Below are 20,339 nucleotides of genomic sequence, written 5' to 3' on the forward strand. Positions count from 1 at the left end.
GCGTGCAGTGTACATACATGCATAGCCCCCCTAGCACAGGTATAAATAGCAGTGTAGACAGGGAGGCATGGATTAAGCCAGTGAAGATACACTTGAAAGCTGTGGAATACATACCCTACATCAGGGGTCGGCAACGTTCGGCACGCGGCTCGCCAGGGTAAGCACCCTGGCGGGCCGGGCCAGTACCCTGGCGGGCCGGGCCAGTTTTATTTACCTGCTGACACGGCAGGTTCAGCCGATCGCGGCCCCCACTGGCCGCAGTTCGCCGTCCCGGGCCAATGGGGGCGGCGAGAAGCGGCGCAGGCGAGCGATGTGCTGGCCGCGGCTTCTCGCCGCCCCCATTGGCCCGGGACGGCGAACCGCGGCCAGTGGGGGCCACGATCGGCCGAACCTGCCGTGTCAGCAGGTAAATAAAACTGGCCCGGCCCGCCAGGGTGCTTACCCTGGCGAGCCGCACGTTGCCGACCCCTGCCCTACATGTTCTCTATTGGACCAAGCCCATGCCTCCCCTCTACACTGCTATTTTGAGCAGTGTAGGGTCACACTGCCTCCCACTGCTGGAGCCTTGCCACACTGCAGGAAAACACTCCAGCAGTGGGAAAAGGGTCTGGCAGCTCCCCATTTCTGGAGCCCTTCCCCACTGCAGGGAAAGACTCCAGCAGTGAGGAAAAGGCTGTCAGGTTCCTGCTGCTGGAACCCTTCCCCACTTCAGGGAACAGGGCCGCCCAGAGGATTCAGGGGGCCTGGGGCAAAGCAATTTCGGGGGCCCTGTAGAGGAGCGGACTCACCCCTGCCGCATCTCCTGCTGGTGACTTCCGGGAATTAGCTCATTGACCCAGGAGCGCCCTCTGCAGGCCAGTGATCCGCCTGTCACTGGCCTTGTGTCCCTCCCAGGACCCCGGTACCCTTGTACCTGGGGTGCTGCCCCCCTCAGTCTTAGGGTCTCCCTCCCCAGGGAACCCCCACCCACTATTCCCACCTCACCTCAGTATCAGGCTACTGCCAGTCATCATCTAGCCCCACACCCTAGGGCAGACTGCAGTATAGGCCACTCATCACAGGCAAGGTTGGGTTTGGACCTGCTGCCTTGTCCTACCCCTGGGCTGCCCTCTGCAACCCCCAGTACCCCTTGGCCTCCTACTAGGCCACAGCCTGGGGCTTTCCAGGTTGGAGCTCCCCAGCTCCTCAACCTATCCCCAGCCCTGCTCCACTCAGGTACTCTGTCTCTAGCTCCCTGCAACCAGGCCCTTCTCCCTCTAAGTGCAAAGAAAGACTGCTTGGCCTCTGGCTCACAGCCTTTTTATATAGAACCAGCTGAGGCCTGATTGGGGTGTGGCCCAGCTGCAGCTGCTTCCCAATCAGCCCAGCTTAGCAGCTCCCAGCCACAACCTTCCCCCAGGGCTGTTTTAAGCCCTTCAGGGCAGGAGCGGGGTAACCACCCCACTACAGGCCCCTTCTATAAAAAAAAGTTGCAATACTGTAGAATACTATAGAATTCTTGTGGGGGCCCCTCTGGGGCCAGGGGCCTGGGGCAAATTGCCCCACTTGCCCCCCCCACCCCCCGGGCGGCCGTGATAGAGAAACACTTCGGAAGAAAAAGAAAAGTCTCCAGGACTGGAGAAAGGTTCTGGTGGCAGCGGAGGCAGGAGGGGGGAAAAGGCTGAGCCTTTTCTCTGTTGCCTCCCCACCGACAGAGCCTTTCCTCGCCGCAGTGAAAGGCTCTGGCAGCGGGGAGCAGTGAAGCCTTTCCCTACTTGTCTCCCCTCTATCAGAGCCTTTCACTGATATGTGTAGCTACACTCCACAGTGTGGACACAGTATGTTTTTCATTCTGGCATGTAGCTACACATCACTTTTGGCAGCGTTAAGTGTGTGTATAATGTAGACATAACCTTAAAGGTGCAGCTCAGAGTTTCACCCAAGTGAATACATAGAGGCAACTAAAATAAGCTGCCATTTTTTTCAAATGTGATCAGTACCCAATAGCTCTAACTCAGGAATTCACCACTTGTGAATAAAGCTGGTTGAAATTTTCTGAACATTTTTTTGTTGCTGTTCAAAAGTACCTTATTTTAAAAACACAAAAAACATTTTTCATAAAAAATTGTCAGTGTTATCAAAATGGTTATGATTTTCCATAGTGAAACATTTTGATAAATGTCTCGCTAACATTTTTAATTAAAAAATTCCCCGGAGATCATTTCAGATCTTTTTGTTTTCAAAAATCTTGGGTCCATTTTGAATACTTCATCATGAAAACAAATTTGAAATTTCAAAGTTTTTCATGAAAATGTCTATTTTTCAACCAGCTCTACTCATTGTGAGTAAAGCAACTACCCCAAACTCATTCCAATAATGTCTTTATATCACAACACACTTTCATGTATTTCTTGTATCTTTTGTAAAAGGTTCTGCAAATATAAACCAAGTTAACATGCATAAAACACCTTTAAAATGTTAGATCCAGTCCATGTTCATGACATTTATAATATTTACTTTGACATGATGCATTTATAAATTTAAATATTAAACTATAAAGAAAATAACTGTCCATACATAATTAACTTTAAAAATGCCTGATTCAAGTTTTTCTGCAGACCTCCCTCAATGATTCTGTCTGCACTACAATGCAAGAAACCTGAACTTAATTCTCTGATTAATCTGACTTCTCAGAGGAAGATGGCACCATAGGATATGTGCTGAGGCTGTGGGAGAAGGGAGCATGTGGTCCAAGGATCGCTGTGGAACAAACTAGAAACTGTTGGTAAGCTGTGTAGCAAGTCACAACCAGTTTTTTGGGCCCAACTAAGGTTGGTGCAACATGATACTGAGGAAGGAGAAGGAGGATTGCTAAGGACCATTAACAAAAGTGAATCACTTCATAACATATTTTCATAAATGGGTGGATTTTTTTTAAGTCCAAAAGATAACATGATCCAACTCAGGAGGATTCCATTTTTTAAAGAGTAATTGTCCACCTAGGACTTCAGAGCTGCACTCTCAGAACATCATGGTGACAACCAGAATACAACTCAAAGCCTTCTGCTCCAAAAAGTGCAGACCCGATCCACGTGAAAAAAGGGAGAATCTTCTTTAGCTAATATCTGTATAGAGTGTATACAGTTGAGCTCTACTGATTCTGCAGAGAGGGCAATGCTCCATATAATCAGTCTATTAATTACTAAAACATTCTGAAGTGTTTTCATCGATATGGAAACACAAATAAATGGAAAAAGCAGAGCTATTTGCAAATCCAGTGAAGTACAGAAAGCTTCCTTGGATTGAGAGACAAGAGGAATAGAACAATCACTCTAAATAAATGGAAAGAATTATATATGATTTAATATTTCTCTACATACTGGATACATTTATGAGTGTGTTCACTTCTCAGGGCCTGCCTCGGAAAATAAAGAAAGCCTTCCTGCCTCCCCCCCCCGCCCCCCGCCCAAAAAAAGAGAAAAGGTTTCTCCTTGACAGAAATACTGTTCAGAGTGATTGATTTAAAAGTGCTGAACTCATATTCAGAGTCTGAAATCCAGGAACCACCAGCTGGGCTGGGATTCAAAATTACAAGGATGGAGTGAGTTTTTGAGTTGTGATGCATTAAGCACTGGAGGCAATTGCTTTTCTCACCTATCCCACAAGGGAAGGAGGAAGGGAAACATTTAAGAATTAAGAAAAGAAATCTTAGGACTATTGAGTTACTGCATCTCGTACTGCTAGAGGCAGAATCACGGTTTGCATTAGAAGAGAACTTCACTGAAGAATTTAAATAAATCTTTCTTTAACAGTGAGTCATTCGAAAAAGGAGTGGGGGAAGACACAATAAATAAGATAAAGCTGTGTGTATTAATCAGTTCAAAAAGGCTATGTTCAAGTGACTGAAGTTCACTCATCATAGTAGGGTCCAAAAGAGGTCCCTGTTGCAGCTGAATATCAGCATTTCCACTGAGTTGAGGGAGGGATATTGTGGAGCAGGCACTCAGGGAGACTCTCTACATACTGTATGTTATCAAGGTCACCTTCTTTTAATATCGTAAGTGAATGGATTTTTTTAAATCCAGTTTACTTATGGCTACTTACATAAGAATGGCCGTACTTAGTCAGACCAAAGGTCCATCCAGCCCAGTATCCTGTCTTCCGACAGTGGCCAATGCCAGGTGCCCCAGAGGGAGTAAACCTAACAGGTAATGATCAAGTGATCTCTCTCCTACCGTCCATCACCACCCTCTGACAAACAGAGGCTAGGGACACCATTCGTTACCCGTCCTGGCTAATAGCCATTAATGGACTTAACCTCCATGAACTTATCCAGTTCTCTTTTAAACTGTTATAGTCCTAGCCTTCTCCTCAGGCAAGGAGTTCCACAAGTTGACTGTGCGCTGTGTGAAGAACTTCCTTTTATTTGTTTTAAACCTGCTGCCCATTAATTTCATTTGGTGGCCCCTAGTTCTTATATTATGGGAATAAATAAATAACTTTTTCTTATTCACTTTCTCCACATCACTCATGATTTTATATACCTCTATCATATCCCCCCTTAGTCTCCTCTTTTCCAAGCTGAAAAGTCCTAGCCTCTTTAATCTCTCCTCATATGGGACCCGTTCCAAACCCCTAATCATTTTAATTGACCTTCTCTGAACCTTTTCTAATGCCAGTATATCTTTTTTGAGATGAGGAGACAACATCTGTACACAGTATTCAAGATGTGGGTGTACCATGGATTTATATAAGGGCAATAAGATATTCTCCGTCTTATTCTCTATCCCCTTTTTAATGATTCTTATCATCCTGTTTGCTTTTTTGACTGCAGCTGAACACTGCGTGGATGTCTTTTTCCTGATTAGTTGTAGCTAAATTAACCCCCATCATATTCTATGTATAGTTGGGGTTATTTTTCCCAATGTGCATTACTTTACATTTATCCACATTAAATTTCATTTGCCATTTTGTTGCCCAATCACTTAGTTTTGTGAGATCTTTTTGAAGTTCTTCACAGTCTGCCTTGGTCTTAACTATCTTGAGCAGTTTAGTATCATCTGCAAACTTTGCCACCTCTCTGTTTACCCCTTTCTCCAGATCATTTATGAATAAGTTGAATAGGATTGGTCCTAGGACTGACCCTTGGAGAACACCACTAGTTACCCCTCTCCATTCTGAAAATTTATCATTTATTCCTACCCTTTGTTCCCTATATTTTAACCAGTTCTCAATCCATGAAAAGATCTTCCCTCTTATCCCATGACAACTTAATTTATGTAAGAGCCTTTGGTGAGGGACCTTGTCAGTCTTTCTGGAAATCTAAGTACACTATGTCCACTGGATCCCCCTTGTCCACATGTTTGTTGACCCCTTCAAAGAACTCTAATAGGTTAGTAAGTCACGATTTCCCTTTACAGAAACCATGTTGACTTTTGCCCAACAATTTATGTTCTTCTATGTGTCTGACAATTTTATTCTTTACAATTGTTTCAACTAATTTGCCCGGTACTGACGTTAGACTTACCAGTCTGTAATTGCTGGGATCACCTCTAGAGCCTTTTTTAAATATTGGCGTTACTTTAGCTATCTTCCAGTCATTGGGTACAGAAGCCGATTTAAAGGACAGGTTACAAACCATAATTATTAGTAGTTCCGCAATTTCACATTTGAGGTCTTTCAGAACTCTTGGGTGAATGCCATCTGGTCCCGGTGACTTGTTACTGTTAAGTTTATCAATTAATTCCAAAACCTCCTCTATTGACACCTCAATCTGTGACAATTCCTCAGATTTGTCACTTACAAAAGCCGGCTCAGGTTTGGGAATCTCCCTAACATCCTCAGCCGTGAAGACTGAAGCAAAGAATTCATTTATTGTCTCCGCAATGACTTTATCGTCTTTAAGTGCTCCTTTTGTATCTCGATCGTCCAGGGGCCCCACTGGTTGTTAAGCAGCCTTCCTGCTCCTGATGTACTTAAAAAACATTTTGTTATTACCTTTTGAGTTTTTGGCTAGCTGTTCTTCAAACTCCTTTTTGGCTTTTCTTATTACATTTTTACACTTAATTTGGCAGTGTTTATGCTCCTTTCTATTTACCTCACTAGGATTGGACTTCCACTTAAGCTCTCTGTTTACTTTTGCCATTTCTCTGAGATTGGACAAGGAAAAACAACACCAGTTTCACTTTTGTTTGTAGTCCGTTTCACTTTCAGAAACTCAGTGCTGCAGAGTTTGAAGTTCTAGCAAGACACTTTGTTTGTTTGTTTGTTTAAAAGCAGCTCATTTCAGTGGAACTAAAATCTGCAAACATTTCAATCTGCTTAAGGTTTATAAAAGCTTTCATAGCACACTTACATTTTAGGTCAAATTTTAAGTTGACAGTGTCTCGTTAGCACATATTCAATGGATTTACACAAGATGAATTTAGCCCACCATGTTAGCTGAACCATTGGATTAATTTGCAAATTATGAAATTTAATAGAAAATTACATCAGTATTCTTCCTATTTTTTTATAATTGTGTTTATATTTTCCTTACACGCTTGTTTTTCCATTGCAATGTAAAAGGGATAATGAAGTCTTGTTATATATATATATATATATATATATATATATATATATATATATATATATATATATATATAGAAAGTGTGCTCTGGAATTGGCAGTGCTCTGCAACTTACTAGAAAGAGATTGGAAAAATATTTTTTTAAATATACATAAATTAAAAAAAGGAAAAACAAGTTATAATGTATTACTTGAATAATTGTCTCAGCAAAGGCTTATTTTTCCAATCTCTTTCTAGTAAGTTGCAGAGCACTGCCAATTCCAGAGCACACTTTCTATCAAGTCATGGATTGTAAACCCTGAACAAAGAATAATCAGCAAAGTACTCTACTGTGTAACCTGTACAATATTCATAAAATACATTAATGAACAAATAAATATCCCCTGTTGGATGAGCCAACTAGCAAATATCCCACATTCTTCCCCACCCCTATTTCCACAGCTGCCATCTGACACTACTCCCACAAGTACAGCTGCCAAAAGACCTTAGGCCTCATTCTCCACTTTCTGTATCCATTTACACTTGTGCAAAGTGAGTGTAATATGCATACAAAATGTTACTTTTCAGATCTGGAGATATTTACACCCAAAGTGTATATAAAATATCCACAGTGGTCAGGTGACTAAGAAACATCTGCTCTTTCTATGATTCTTTTTCACTGAATATCATCTCCACCTGCTTTGATGATCTGCATAATATTTCCTAATGACCCTTTTTCTAATATTTATAGCATTCAGAAGCTCCGGGTGGGCACAATTAATTTTCCAGGAATGCTGTAGAGTTTTGGTACATCTCCTAGAGGTAGCTGTCCTTTCTTTGATACCTGTTCCTAAAGTCTTCTGTCAGAGTTCCTCAGATTTCCTAATGAAATGCGTACCATACAAATTTTTCTAATCTGCAGTTATCAGAATGTTGTCGAACTCATTTCTCATGGTGTACGTAAGGCAGTTTACTTGGTGCTCATTATTCTTATTGACAATTCCAGATGCCACACAAACTGCTCAAAACAACCTATCCATTTTAGCCATGTCAATTTATCATCAACAAAGTATTTCGGACAGATATCGTCAATATCAGCCTCTCTGCTCTAGAAAAGTAACATCTGTTCTTTTACAAGCTCTTTCTATTAGTTTTTCTCACACAGTTCTTTTCTGCCCTTCCTCCATATGTGACCATGATCCTGTCCCATTCTGTTTCATTGAGATCTGGACCCTCTCATTGCTTCCACTGGGGCTGAAACTAAATTGCCATCAGGTAAGATGGTAGCCCCTTAATTACCAAGACGAGGAGGCCAGGTAGAGGACAGGAGAATGTGGAAGTATTGGGAATGAGACTGTGGATGCAGAAAGGAAGGGGATATTTAGGAAGGAGGAGCGAAAATGGAGTCTGGAATGTAGGGAGCAGGAAGCAGATTCAGGGAGGCAGGTTGAGAAGATAGAGAGGAAAGTGGCATGGTAGAGAAGGAGAATGTGATAGTGAGCAAGAGAAGTGCAAGTAAATGAGAAGCACTGAATACAGGCCAGAGGTAGGCAGAGGACTGTGGAGGGAGTATGTGAGTGGGCAGCTGCCTATCTTGTGTAGAAAGCAAGGAGGATAGCTTGGCAGGTCCCCATACCCATGAGGTAGGAAAGGATATGAGCAGTCCGCACCAAGTAGCGAAGAGCCTTTCTGAGCGTATAATCAGGGTTGAACTTAAAGAGTCCAAAATGATTGAACACAAATTGAAGAGAATTAGGCAAAAAACAAAAATATTGTTTTTCTAATCTCTATTTTTAAACCAATTTCACGATTTTTTTTTTTTTAAGTTCTGGACACATGGGGTCAGCAATATGGCACCACATATTCTGTGTCCACTTCAGCCCGGTGGCACGGGTTACAGAGCACCCTGAAGTTGATTTAATTTGTACACTGCTGACCCTAAGGGTCTTTTCCAGAAACTAGAACTAGCCAAAGCACCTGTGCACTCCAGTCTCTCTCAGTCAAACCCTCTACTTGCCCACTCTGCTGGAGTGAACACTGGCTCTACACATCCAGAATTTCCTGTATGCCAGGCCAATTCTGGATCTGTTGGCATTACAAACCCTTTGCTGTTTAGACTGTAAATTCTGGGAGCCGAGGCCAAGCTTATATTCTGTCCACACTGCATACTCCTCTATCTGTATAGCACTAAACATGGCACCAGTGCTTGGCAAAAAGGTAAATAATAATATACTACTTTCCAGAGGGGTACTTCTGGGTGTTTATTCATCTGATTTAACTACTTGGTCTCGCTGCTTGTGTCGTCCTCACCACCATAGCATCTGAAATAGCCAACCTACCCAGTTAGGAAGTCCTGAAGTTTGCCTGATTTAAGGACAAAAGTAACACCATATAATCTCAATGCGGCACTGTTAGCTGCTCTGTTGTTGTGTGTTAATGTTCACCTATAGGTTCAATCCTACAGTCCTAACTCCTATTTAAATTTCCATTTGCTTCATTGGCAGTTTGGCCTGAGTTAGGACTGTAGGATCAGTCCTTTGTGGAGAAAATTGACACAATTTCCTAAGCATGTAAGTAGTATCTGCAAAAAATGTAGTATCAGTCAACAAGTAAAATGGCATTTAAAAAAAGAAGGGAAAAAAGTGCTCTTGGAACAATGACCAATTGATCCTTGAAGGAGGATAGGTGGCTTTTTATTCACATTGTAAACCTGGTTCACTTTTTACTCCATTTGTCTCCCACCTGTAGCATTTCACCTCTGTACAAAAGCATGATTTGCAGCTTTCATCCATGATGTTTAATTTAGTGCTAACAACTGAGGTATCTAAAACGAAGGTATGGCCAACTGTTCTGTTCTTTCCTCTCGTATCCCATCACCACCCTGCCAAGATCGCTCTTGGATGGCAACACAATCCTACTCAATTTTATCTGCATTTTTTAAATTGTGTGTATATACCAGGTTAGTATTTCCTATTTTGATGGCAATAGGATCCTCAAAGCTGTTATTCTTAAGAGCCAAGCAAAAGTTTTATTAATATTGATTGGTATATATTACCTGCCTAACTTGTCTCTGGAGTGCTGACTCATGTCCAGTGACCTCAAACAGCTGTTACAGATATTAATAATTATAGCAATACATACATTGTAGGCCAAATTCCATGCTGTGCAACCTCACTAGAGTCAATGGGGTTGCATGAGGTGTAAGTAGCTGCAATACCTGGTCCTATGTCTTTGTTTTTGCCCTTCTTTTTAAGTGTACACATGTTGAATTTGCCTTCGTTGACGTTGTCATGTGATTTTTTTTTATTATTTCAAAATAGTAGTCAAGGCAAATTTTAAAAGATATGGGCCAGGTTTTCAGCTGGGGTAAATCAGCATAGCTCAGTTACACCCATTTATACCAACTGAAAATCTGGCCCAACATCTCAGAACACTAATCTACCATAGTTACAAATTCTGCTGTATTTTTTAACTCTAGAAGATCAAAAAATGGAGCTCTGTTTGTTTATTTATGTTCCCCCCCCCATTCCCCCCCACCACCCTTCCTTTCATTTTTTGGACAATGCCGCTTCCAACAACCAAGGAGTAATCTAAGAGATCAAGGACCTATAACCCCTCATGCTTTCACGGATCCTAACCTTGGGTAATTTTCCATAACAGCCCAAGTTCTCCTTTGAGGCCAAAAACACACACATCCAGCTGGTACCAAAAATGCACACCTTCTTTCTTATATCTTTTATCTTGCAGAATATGGGCTTATGACACGCTCACAGTACCTTGTACCCAGACACAGCACTGTCTCTTGTGGGACAGACCCAAAACATCATACATTTGCTAAAGCTATGAACTAATAATAAATTCCTATTCAATCCTGAATAAGCACTTCAGACAAACACATTTTCATAACCATCCCTTTCTCCAAGATCCTGTTTTTGGTAACAATATTAAAAGAGAAAAACAATAAACTTGAAACAACAGGCACTGAAATTGTAAAGTTTCATTCTATTTCCTATTTCCCTGCCCTCATCTCCTCCCCTGATATAAATACAGGCTATGGTAGATACAGTCAGGTATTCTTTAGCTTAATTATGAAGAACATAGTTACCTGCATGGATAATAGTGGTTGACGCAGGATAGATTTTTAAAGATTCATAACTATTGTCCATGGTCTAGTTCTTTCACTGTTTGAAAAATGTCTTTTGTTAAAGCCTTTTCCCCCCCACATATGTTCCTGCAAAATTGGTCTGACGTTCTTCTCCTTATTGTGTTTTCTTCCAGATTCTACCATAGCAGTCTGGGCACAAGTCCAACATTTATAAATGAAAACTTCTTCATGCAGCACAGCGTCAGCATCACATATCAGCAACTAAAATACTGTCCCTCTGTCCTGAATCCAGACTTTAGAATACACCATGACAACAAGCTGCTTCTTTCAATTTAGCAATACAGCAGAAGTTTGTTTGTGTAGGAAGTTGAAGCATCTGGACCAATGAGCTTTCACTGTGGGCGTGGCCCCAGGCAGAGAAGAGTCTCAATTGGAAACAGGAACTGAAAGTACGTTTAGTTAAGCCTGCTTTCCCTCTAACCAATCTAGCTGTCTAAGTAAATGCCTGACCTTGTGGTATAAGGTTCAGTCATAGACTTCTGTGGCAGTTTGATAAGATACAGTAGACTAATTTATTGGCTATTTTTAAAAAAATGTAAAGGAAGTTTTATTATGCTTTCCTGAATTTTTTTTATAAACAAAAATCTGAAAGACATTTCAGTATATCACAAACAAGAGGAAATCCAAAGCACGTGACTTCTAAGAAAATGATGCAACTATAAGTCTGTGCCAAAATTTACAGTATGTTTTTTTGTATTTATTTATTGATTGATTGATCGAAGGGGAATGGCTGGAGGAAGAGGCAATAATGAGTTAACTACAAGTACAGAATTATGCTAAATTGGAGAACTATTACTTCATAAAAATATTGTAATTACTTCGGGCAGAATTTTTTTAGACATTACACATGAGCGAAACCTCTAAAATAATTTATTTTCCAAAATTAATTGGTTTCCTGGTAAGTGTCTTTCTGGAATGAACAACTAATTACAAAAATCCAGACAGAAATGGAAGGCTACAAGTTAGAAAGAGGCAGCAACAGGGAGAAAGTTTCTTTACGGTGACTTTAGATAAAAGAAAATGCTACTTAGCACTGCTAGGTATTCAGTCCTTCTGCCTCTTAGTTCATATCATTAGGAGGACACAGCCTAACATGTCAGCCCTAAAATAAAAAGCCAGCAGCTTGACACACTTCTCTATTAAACTTCTTAATTTGAGTGTTCCATTGTCTTTAAAAAAGTACATTTTATTGATTTAAAAGAACAAAAAAACTTCACACAAATGTCCCAACATAGTTACAAGAAAGCCAACATGTTATGAAGCTCAAAATAAATAAAAGTGGTGCATGTGGGAAATGTTTACAACCAGACCCAAAAATCATAGGAAACTTTAAACTGGTCTTATGTTCACACCAAGGAAAGGTGGACATTTAAATACAATGCCGAACTTACAAAACTCCGTGAACTTTGGGTATTTAAGATTTTGGTTCAGCCCATGAGAGGTAGGGAACAGCCATAAAGTTTTCATCTGAGCTTAGATCCGAATTCACCTAAAATTTGTGGGTATTTGAATCCAGAATTATAGTTCAGGCCCAAATCTAAGTTTGCTGATCTTTTGAGTGAAGCTGCACTGATACAGAGTGTGCTGTCATTCTCTTTCCCTTCCTAACTTTTTATAGCACTAAAAGAGAGAACAGGTTTGATTGTTTCCAGATTGCAAAATGGCAAGAAAGTGGTGATTACTAAACTGGGCTGAGAGACAAAGCGTTTGAACAGTGAGTGCTGAAACCAAAGTCCATTGATCTCAATCATGAACTCAGGCTCTCAGCAATCAGCTACTTAGGGCTGTAGGGGTGGGCTGTTCCCTCTTTCTCTTCACACAAGAATGAGCAGGTCTCCTTTCCATGAGGGGCCATGGCTGTATATGGAGCAGAGCCCTACAGTCATGCCTCCTTGTTCCTGAGCTTTTGCTGCTAGGGGGCCTGGCTTTATCTTGCAGAAATCCACTACTGTTCTTCGCAAGTGTCTTCTGGCTCCCCTTATTTCTCATCTCAATTTCTCTTCTCTTTGATTTAAACACAGTGCAGTGTGGGTAGGTATATCAGAGTCCTTTGCTCACTGCATCGTTCTGCACAATTTTCATGGCATATTGTGGGATTACATATTCCCACCCTGGGGAATTGTGGGAGCAGGTTTCAAACACCCATCATCCCTTTCACAGTCTCCCAAAAGTCACCTGGTGCCCGTGCTCTTCCCAAACTGCTCTCTAGCAGCATGGGTGAGGGCCAGAGGTGCACAGGAAAGCAGATCCTGTTATAATGGCAAGGCCATGGCTACCTGCAAAGATGCTGAGACAAGGCAGAATAAGAGCCACACCTGGCACTCCAGGACATTGGGCATCTGCAGCATACTCTGCCTTCCATCTAGCAATGAAGGTCAGGGAAAGAAGAAGCCCTGTTCCCCCAGAACAGATGAAAAGCTGACAGGCCAATTTAGAGAAGCTCAAGAGGAGCAATTATTATTGCACAAGTTGGTTGGCAGTTTTCTGATGGACACGGACTAGGGAATATTTTCAAATTTCCATACTCACACCATAAGCTTTTTAAGGGCTCATCTGTAAACTCTAAAACATAACATATTGTACAGCTGCACTCAGGATCTGAAATACTATTTGTCACCCTCTTATCAAAAAAAATTGCGTCTTTAAAATGGGCTACAGCTGTGCGAAAGCAGGTAACACCAAAGGCATGTACATTCCAGAGCAATAATTCTGTGTACTGCTTTTATGCAAAGCTTCCATTGTACAGTTTAAATGACCATTCATAAGCAAAAACCAAAATAGAGAAACCCCAAAGCCTTCTAGCTTGTCAATAAATATTGGAACAAGCCTGAGTGAAAGGCAAAAATGCTGCTGTGGTGTAGATACCTGCTTTTTCATTTATCATGATCAATTCATTTTGGAGAAGGACAGCACTGAGACCCTCAGAATCTCAAGAGAAGTGGTACACCCCTCATTGTTTGGGACATTCAAAGCAATACTGGACAAATAACTCAGATGGACAATATGCCCAAGTTGACAAGGATTTCATAAGTCTTTTACACCTCTAGATGCTAAGGCGCTCATCTTAGCTACAGTGGCATAAAACCAGCATAAGTGATATCAGAATCAAGCCCATTGATTCTACATGTGACTCCAGATTAATGTGGTAAAGAAATACCTGGAAAATTGCTTTATGTGTTATAGGGGGGAATGCTGCACCTTTTCTGCACTGGAACTAGTCTGTTTCCATGGTTTGGGAGAGGAACGGGATGCTGGGAGGCAGCACAGGGGATGCTTTCATGTGGCTATAGAGGGACTGTTTGGGGTCAAGTGCAGGCCAGAGACAAGTAGAGAGGCAGGGCTAATGCATCTCTAAACAATGTGCACCCACAAGCCATTTCCCACCTGCAGAGGGAGGTACATTACAGCTATGGGGCTTCTTCTGTCTTGGGACTGACATTGCAGCTGTGGAGTAGCCTGAAGAGGCTCCCCCACTCCCACAAGAGAGTCCCCCCAATTTCTCAGACCGGAGGGAGGATTTGCCTCATCCTGAAAGGAAGAAAAAAAAATCAGCAAAAATATTGTTGAGAGAGACATTTATTTTTCTGGGGTGAAAAGTCTCATGAAAATAGATGAGATAATTCCACAATGGATTGCAATCAAACCTAGCATAGTAGGCATTATATTTACCGCTCAATTTGGGGTGTTTATAGGGGAAGAGTGGTGGTACTCTCCAAAGCTCTATCTACAAGCTAAGCTGTACCTAGCTGAGATGCCAGAATGAGAGGCCGCTCACAACAGACTCTGCAACTGTTCGGAATATGGTCGTGCACTCTCTGCTGACTCCTTGGGTTTGACTTCCCTTCAATAGAGTTCTGATGCATCATTGGGCAGGACAAATAAAGGCACAGACCCAATAGGAATGTCCCTGAGACCCTGAATCCCAGAGGCCTGGGATGCCATTAGAATCATAGTTTTCATTTTTTTAAAATTAAGTTTCTAACCCTCATAGTTGTGGAAGAGAGTTTGAAAAGGTGACACAAGGGTAACCCAAGCGCTGTTGGCTATCTAAGACTCCAGCAGAGGAGAAGCAGCAGCCACAAGAGCCAGAAAGGAATTGCTTGAGCCACACCACCACCTGAACAGACCTGGTTTTCACTAATCTGCAGGTGGTGTCTGGTGGAATGTAGGGTTTGCATGCTTTCCTGGGATTGCCTCCCCTTTGTTGGGGCTCAGATACATTCTAGGGCACTTCCTGGTGGCTTTTTCTCTCTGTCTCTGTCTCTCTCTCTCTCTCTCACACACACACACACACACACACACACACACACAAAAGAGTGGGAAGCACTTGGGAGGGTCGGAGAGGGAAGTGAACAAAAAAATCGGCAAGCAGACTTTCTCCAAAATTCCTTCCACTTATAGTATTGATTACACCAAACTGTGCAGATCTGTGATCCTCTTCTTTCCTTCCTTATAGGAGTTAGTAGTAGTGAAATAGTTACAAAGGATGACATTTAAATCATCATAATCTTTGGGCATTTGAGCTAAAACCGAATAGAAACGAAGGGTGCAGGTCACCCCACTCAGAGCCACTGTGTCAGGTTCTCTACAGATTCAGGCATGAATTACTGCATTGGGTACAGTTGTTTCATGTTTTCAAGATTTTTTTCTTTTAACCATAAGAGCTAAAGCCTTGCTTTTTAAAATAAAACAAAGGTGAGATTCCGAAGGGTAAGATTCTTGAGAACCAAGAGTCGCAGAGTGTCATTTAAAGTGAGGGTGGCCCATGGGTTTGTCCCCCAACTTTCCGTCCACCTGCAGCCTGACACTTCTGGCCCATGGGCTCCTACACCCACCCCCTCCAAATCTGAGTCAGTAGTGTTGCAACCTGGTGCTCTGGGTTACAGTACCACTCACGTTTGGCCTGGCCAAACATGGCAGGGCCATGACCCAGGTCAACTGCCCTGGCTCCAGGGCCTATGTTGAGAACAGCCTAACAAACAAACAAACAAACAAACAACAAAAAGAGGTGCCAGGTCACTGACCCATCTCAGTTCAAGCCCTGACTACATATGGTCATACTATGTGGAATGATGCTGCATAATGAGACTCAGCAGTTACTAGTGAAACACTGTATGAGTATAATTCTGGGAGTAGCTGGAGCACTTTGTTCTCTGCTTCAGGGGCTTTTTTTTTTTTAAAACGTGCTTAGATTAAGCATTGTGGGCAGGGAATGTCTTCTACTTTATGCTTGCATAACACCCAGCACAATGAAGCCCTGATTCTGACTGAGGCTTCTAGTACTACCATAATAAATAATAAACTAATGAAATAAAATCAGAATGCAAATATTTTATCATAATTCCATAGGGGTTGTTAAATTAATTGTTGTTAATAAATTATGACAAAGTTTAGCCTTTTTCCTTTAATGACTCATTCGTGACCGAATTCTGACTTCTGAGAATATATTTTGCTGTTTGTATTTGACCATTAGGCTGTGATCCTGCCAATATTTATGCAAGTGATACTTATGCAGGTGCCAAAGCTAGTCTTGTGCATAACGGTAAGCATGTACATATGTGTTTGCAGAAAAGGACCCTAATTTGAATGAACAATTTTTATCCTATGAGATGTTCACAAACTAATCACTTTGACGATCTGCTGGGCTAACTATGGTTTGTGTTTGGTCATTTAAGTCACATGCTACTGTGTATGTTCTCTGATTGCATGATTAAATCTGGAGAGTAATGAATGCCAAAGAATAAATAATGATGAGTTAATATTCTTATTTAAACATCATGACCAATGTGTGAATGTGACTATGCGTACTTGTACAGAGAACAGACAAGAATCTATTCATGCAACTGCTGGCAAATAGTGTATAAAAAGGGACATGATTATGCTGGTAACAAAGAGTCTTCCTAAACATTTGTCATAATGGCTATTTGTACAGTATTCTACCAAGTCTGCTACATAGTATTCTTCAGTGCAATAGAAAACACTCATTAACGTTTCCTACTAGAAATGTGAATCTGTGAGGATATTATATTCTCAGGGCATTATCACAAATTGAATCCCTTCATCCAAAATAAACTAAATATATGTTTTCTGGACTACAATACAACAATGGAGGAAAAAAGTCAAATGGCTTAATCAATAACTTTTTAATTTTAGGACTCAGCCTTCCCTTTCTGCTCCAGACCTCTCCCCCATGGCATCAGTGATGACAGATAAGGAATGTTTTAAGGGTGAAACTCCTCAGAGTTGCAACCCAGTTGGAAAATATTATTTCATTTGGGAAATCTCACCTCAGTTGGAAAATTCTCAGTGGTTTCAACCAGTTATTGCAATAGGTGAAACAAACTTCTGGCCCAATAGCACATCTCAAGGGCACACTTTGCATCAGCCACACAAACAGTGGTTGGGGCCGAGGAAAGGGGTTTACAGTATTCCATTCAAGGTCTGCCCAGATTCTCTCAAATTCCTCCTACAGTCCCAGAGTAGCTGGATCCTTCTACTAAAGTGTTTGTGTTAGAATGATCAGCTACTCATAATGACAGCCCCTGAGCTTGGAAGCAAGTTTCTGAAGAGGGACAGAGGGGGTTAGGAAGCAGGAGGGCCATCGTTTTGCTCCTGTGTCTAAGCTGGCCAGTGGATGGAGAACGTTTCTCAGCCAGTTCAGTTGGGGAGCACCAGGAGGTATTGTGCTCCTCGGGGGCAGCACAACACAGGGCTGTGGCTTAATGCTGGCTGTGTCAAGGTAGCACAAATAGTTTTCTATATTTTATTATTTGTACTGTGCACTTTATGTAGTGAGGCCCCAGTTCAGTAAAGAACTTGAGCATTGGAACAATTTACCAAATGTCATGGTGAATTCTTCATAACTGACCATTTTTAAATAAAGATTGGATGGTGTTCTAAAATATATGCTCCAGGAATTATTTTGGGGAAGTTCTGTGGCCTGTATTATACAAGAGTCAATGTTTCTCAAGGACCAGTCTGTGGATCCCCCCAGCACAGTTTAGGAAGGCAGCAAGCCGGTACTTGGTATCAAAAAGATTGAGAAACGCTGAACTAGATGATCACAGTGATCCCATCTGGCCTTGAAATCTATGAATACACTTCAGTGCTTTTCTGAAGTGCCCAGACCACAAGCTGGACACCTACAGACCCTTCCCTAAATCTAAGTAAAGCAAACAAACTTGAAAAATAAAGAGACATGGCATAGTATTGGTATGGCACAATATTCTTTAACATTAGTACAAAGTATTGCATCTTTCTGTGTAAGTATCAAAATACTTGGAGGCTAAGTACTAAGAACAATACTGAAATACTGTGCACTAAGAACAAAACAGTTTATTCTACCTTATCAGACAAGAGCTACATTCCCACCTAATGAACTGAGAATGAAATCAGCTCATCCCCCTTTTTGGTGACTTCAGTGACAGATGATCAGTTCATCTTTAACTCTTCATGAGTTCAGTCAGGTAATGGTACTTTAACATCCTGTCTTCTGTTTTTCACCATCCGTTCCATACTCCCACTGCACTGAGCCCCATCAGCCCTCTCCTTATTGATGCTTTATTTTATCATTAATTGTAGGCCTCCTTTCTAATTTTCTCATGGACAGGGGAGGTTGCCCACTCCTCCCTGCTTTAATTAAGGCCCTTTATTCAAAACAAAACACCCCAGTATGTTTTGCTGCTTTGGGCCTGCAGAAATGTACACACACTCTTTGGAAAGCATTTTCAACATTTTGTTTCTACTGAAAATGTGTAATTAGTAAATGCGAGCTGGGAATTCACTTTTTTTTTTTTTTTGGCTGGCTGGCCGGCCCGCCCCCTTGGAGCTTTGCCTTGGGTGTGTCACTCAGGCATGAAAAACAGAGGCTTAATTAATTAGATTGGAAGTATAAAATGGTGTTCTTGATGTGGTTAAGGAACATTCTACACTCTCCCCTCCCCCCATAAAGAATGTGACATTTTGGTGGATGTGTTGAAGAATGGGTCCATGAGCCAAACACCTAAGACTTCATTAAATGCGTACAGCAGGGAGCCTTTGGTCTAGTATCTCCGACAGATTTCTCTCCCCCAACCCCACGCCACCCCAAAGCCATTCATTTAATTAACTCTAATGGTGTATTTGATTCCAGAACAATTCTATTTGCTGTTTATATTTCATGTAATTTATAGTACATAATAAATAGATTGCGAGAGGTGGAGTTATGAATAGTTTGAAACAGGTTTTCCATGTCCAGATCAAGCTGCCATAGTAAACAAACATTTTTCAGTTCTGCCAAACTTAAGGTCCTTCCGCCTCCCCCCGCACTTCTTTTCAGCCTTGAAAAATGTTGTTAAAAATCCCAAATTACCCAGGGAAGTTGATCGGGTTTCAATAAAATAGTGACTTCATTGTTAGTAACTCCTTATTTCAACCTTCTCATGAATTGGCTCCTTTTTACATTATAAGCATTACATACAAAATAAAAATATATGGCTTAAAAATTCTGTTTAATGATATTATAAAAATAAATTTAAAGGCATTTTGGGCCCTCTCTCATTTCCTTATAAAGCACACTTTGCCTCTATTTTAAACATACTGATGTTATAGCAGAGAAGTCAGTCTCTGAAATGCCTGCTGCTCTCTTTTATCCATAAGTACAGGACAACAGTGGATTCTCAACTCTCTTTATCCTTTAGTAACATGGAATCCACAATTTTTGTGAGCAGCAGGTCTTTAAGAGATAACAACACAGATGTACCTTCATAAGTGTTTTTCCTCCATAAACCCACTAGTTCTTTTCTTTGCGGTTTCCAAGATCTGTATCTTTTAAAGCTGCCTGGAGCAACCCATCACACTGTTTGGTCCATGAGGTTAACACACTTGTTTTAGTGTTAGAAAAGATTGTGTTGCTCTCAGAGTGTCTGATCCAAAGCCCACTGAAGTCAATGAGAGTCTTTCCATGGGCTTTGGTTCAGCCCAAAATTCAGGCAGCATGCTCATCTCCCTCACTTTATTAGGGAATGCAGGTCAGGCAATTAAATCTATTCTCTTCTCTAGGATGGTAGATACCGCTGCTTTTGAAGCTACTTGAATTTTATGGAACTATTCCACATATAACTAAGAGCTTCAGTTAGTAAATAATCAGACAACATCCCATAATGAATCCCAATTGTTTAACATACACAGTAGAGCCCTTTGGTAGGACAGGTAAAATTCTTCTTCAGTTTCTTAATCACTTAGCTAAAGTCATAACCCAGAGCTGCACAGGCACTGGTAGTCATGAAAGTGAAAGTCAGACCTTTTCTTCTCCTTAATAGCCACTGTCTGCATGGACATCATATTACAGTCTATCAAACACTCTGGGTGAAATCCTGTCCCTATTGAATTTAATGGGAGTTTTGCAATTGACTTCAATAGAACCAGGATTTCACCCTCTGTTTACAGTTGACACTAATCACTAAAGGAAGTGGACAATATAAACATTCCAACTTTAAAAGATTTTATTTTGGAAAACTACATATGGTTAGTTGTTTTGAAGCCTTGGCTCATATCAGAGTGACCATATTGGATAAGCCAGTAATAAGTTGTTACATGTTATGACTAACTTTCTAGAATAAAGAATTTTTCAGATCAAGTAAAATGTCAAAAAACTTTCCTCTTCCTCTT

General features: G+C 41.2%; 1 protein-coding gene across 2 annotated transcripts in view; it reads right to left on the minus strand.

Moving 5' to 3' along the window:
- LOC135882696 (uncharacterized) overlaps positions 1 to 10,978 on the minus strand; it is a 185,494-nt gene extending 174,516 nt beyond the window's left edge. For both annotated transcript variants that reach the window (XM_065409682.1, XM_065409683.1), the window contains exon 1: positions 10,632 to 10,978. In XM_065409682.1, the coding sequence (XP_065265754.1) occupies positions 10,632 to 10,692 (61 nt within the window). In that variant the 5' untranslated portion in view covers positions 10,693 to 10,978. The remainder of the gene's footprint in view (positions 1 to 10,631) is intronic.
- Positions 10,979 to 20,339: the final 9,361 nt, after the last annotated feature.

This window comes from Emys orbicularis, chromosome 8, assembly GCF_028017835.1.
Source record: "Emys orbicularis isolate rEmyOrb1 chromosome 8, rEmyOrb1.hap1, whole genome shotgun sequence".
Taxonomy (NCBI): domain Eukaryota; kingdom Metazoa; phylum Chordata; order Testudines; family Emydidae; genus Emys; species Emys orbicularis.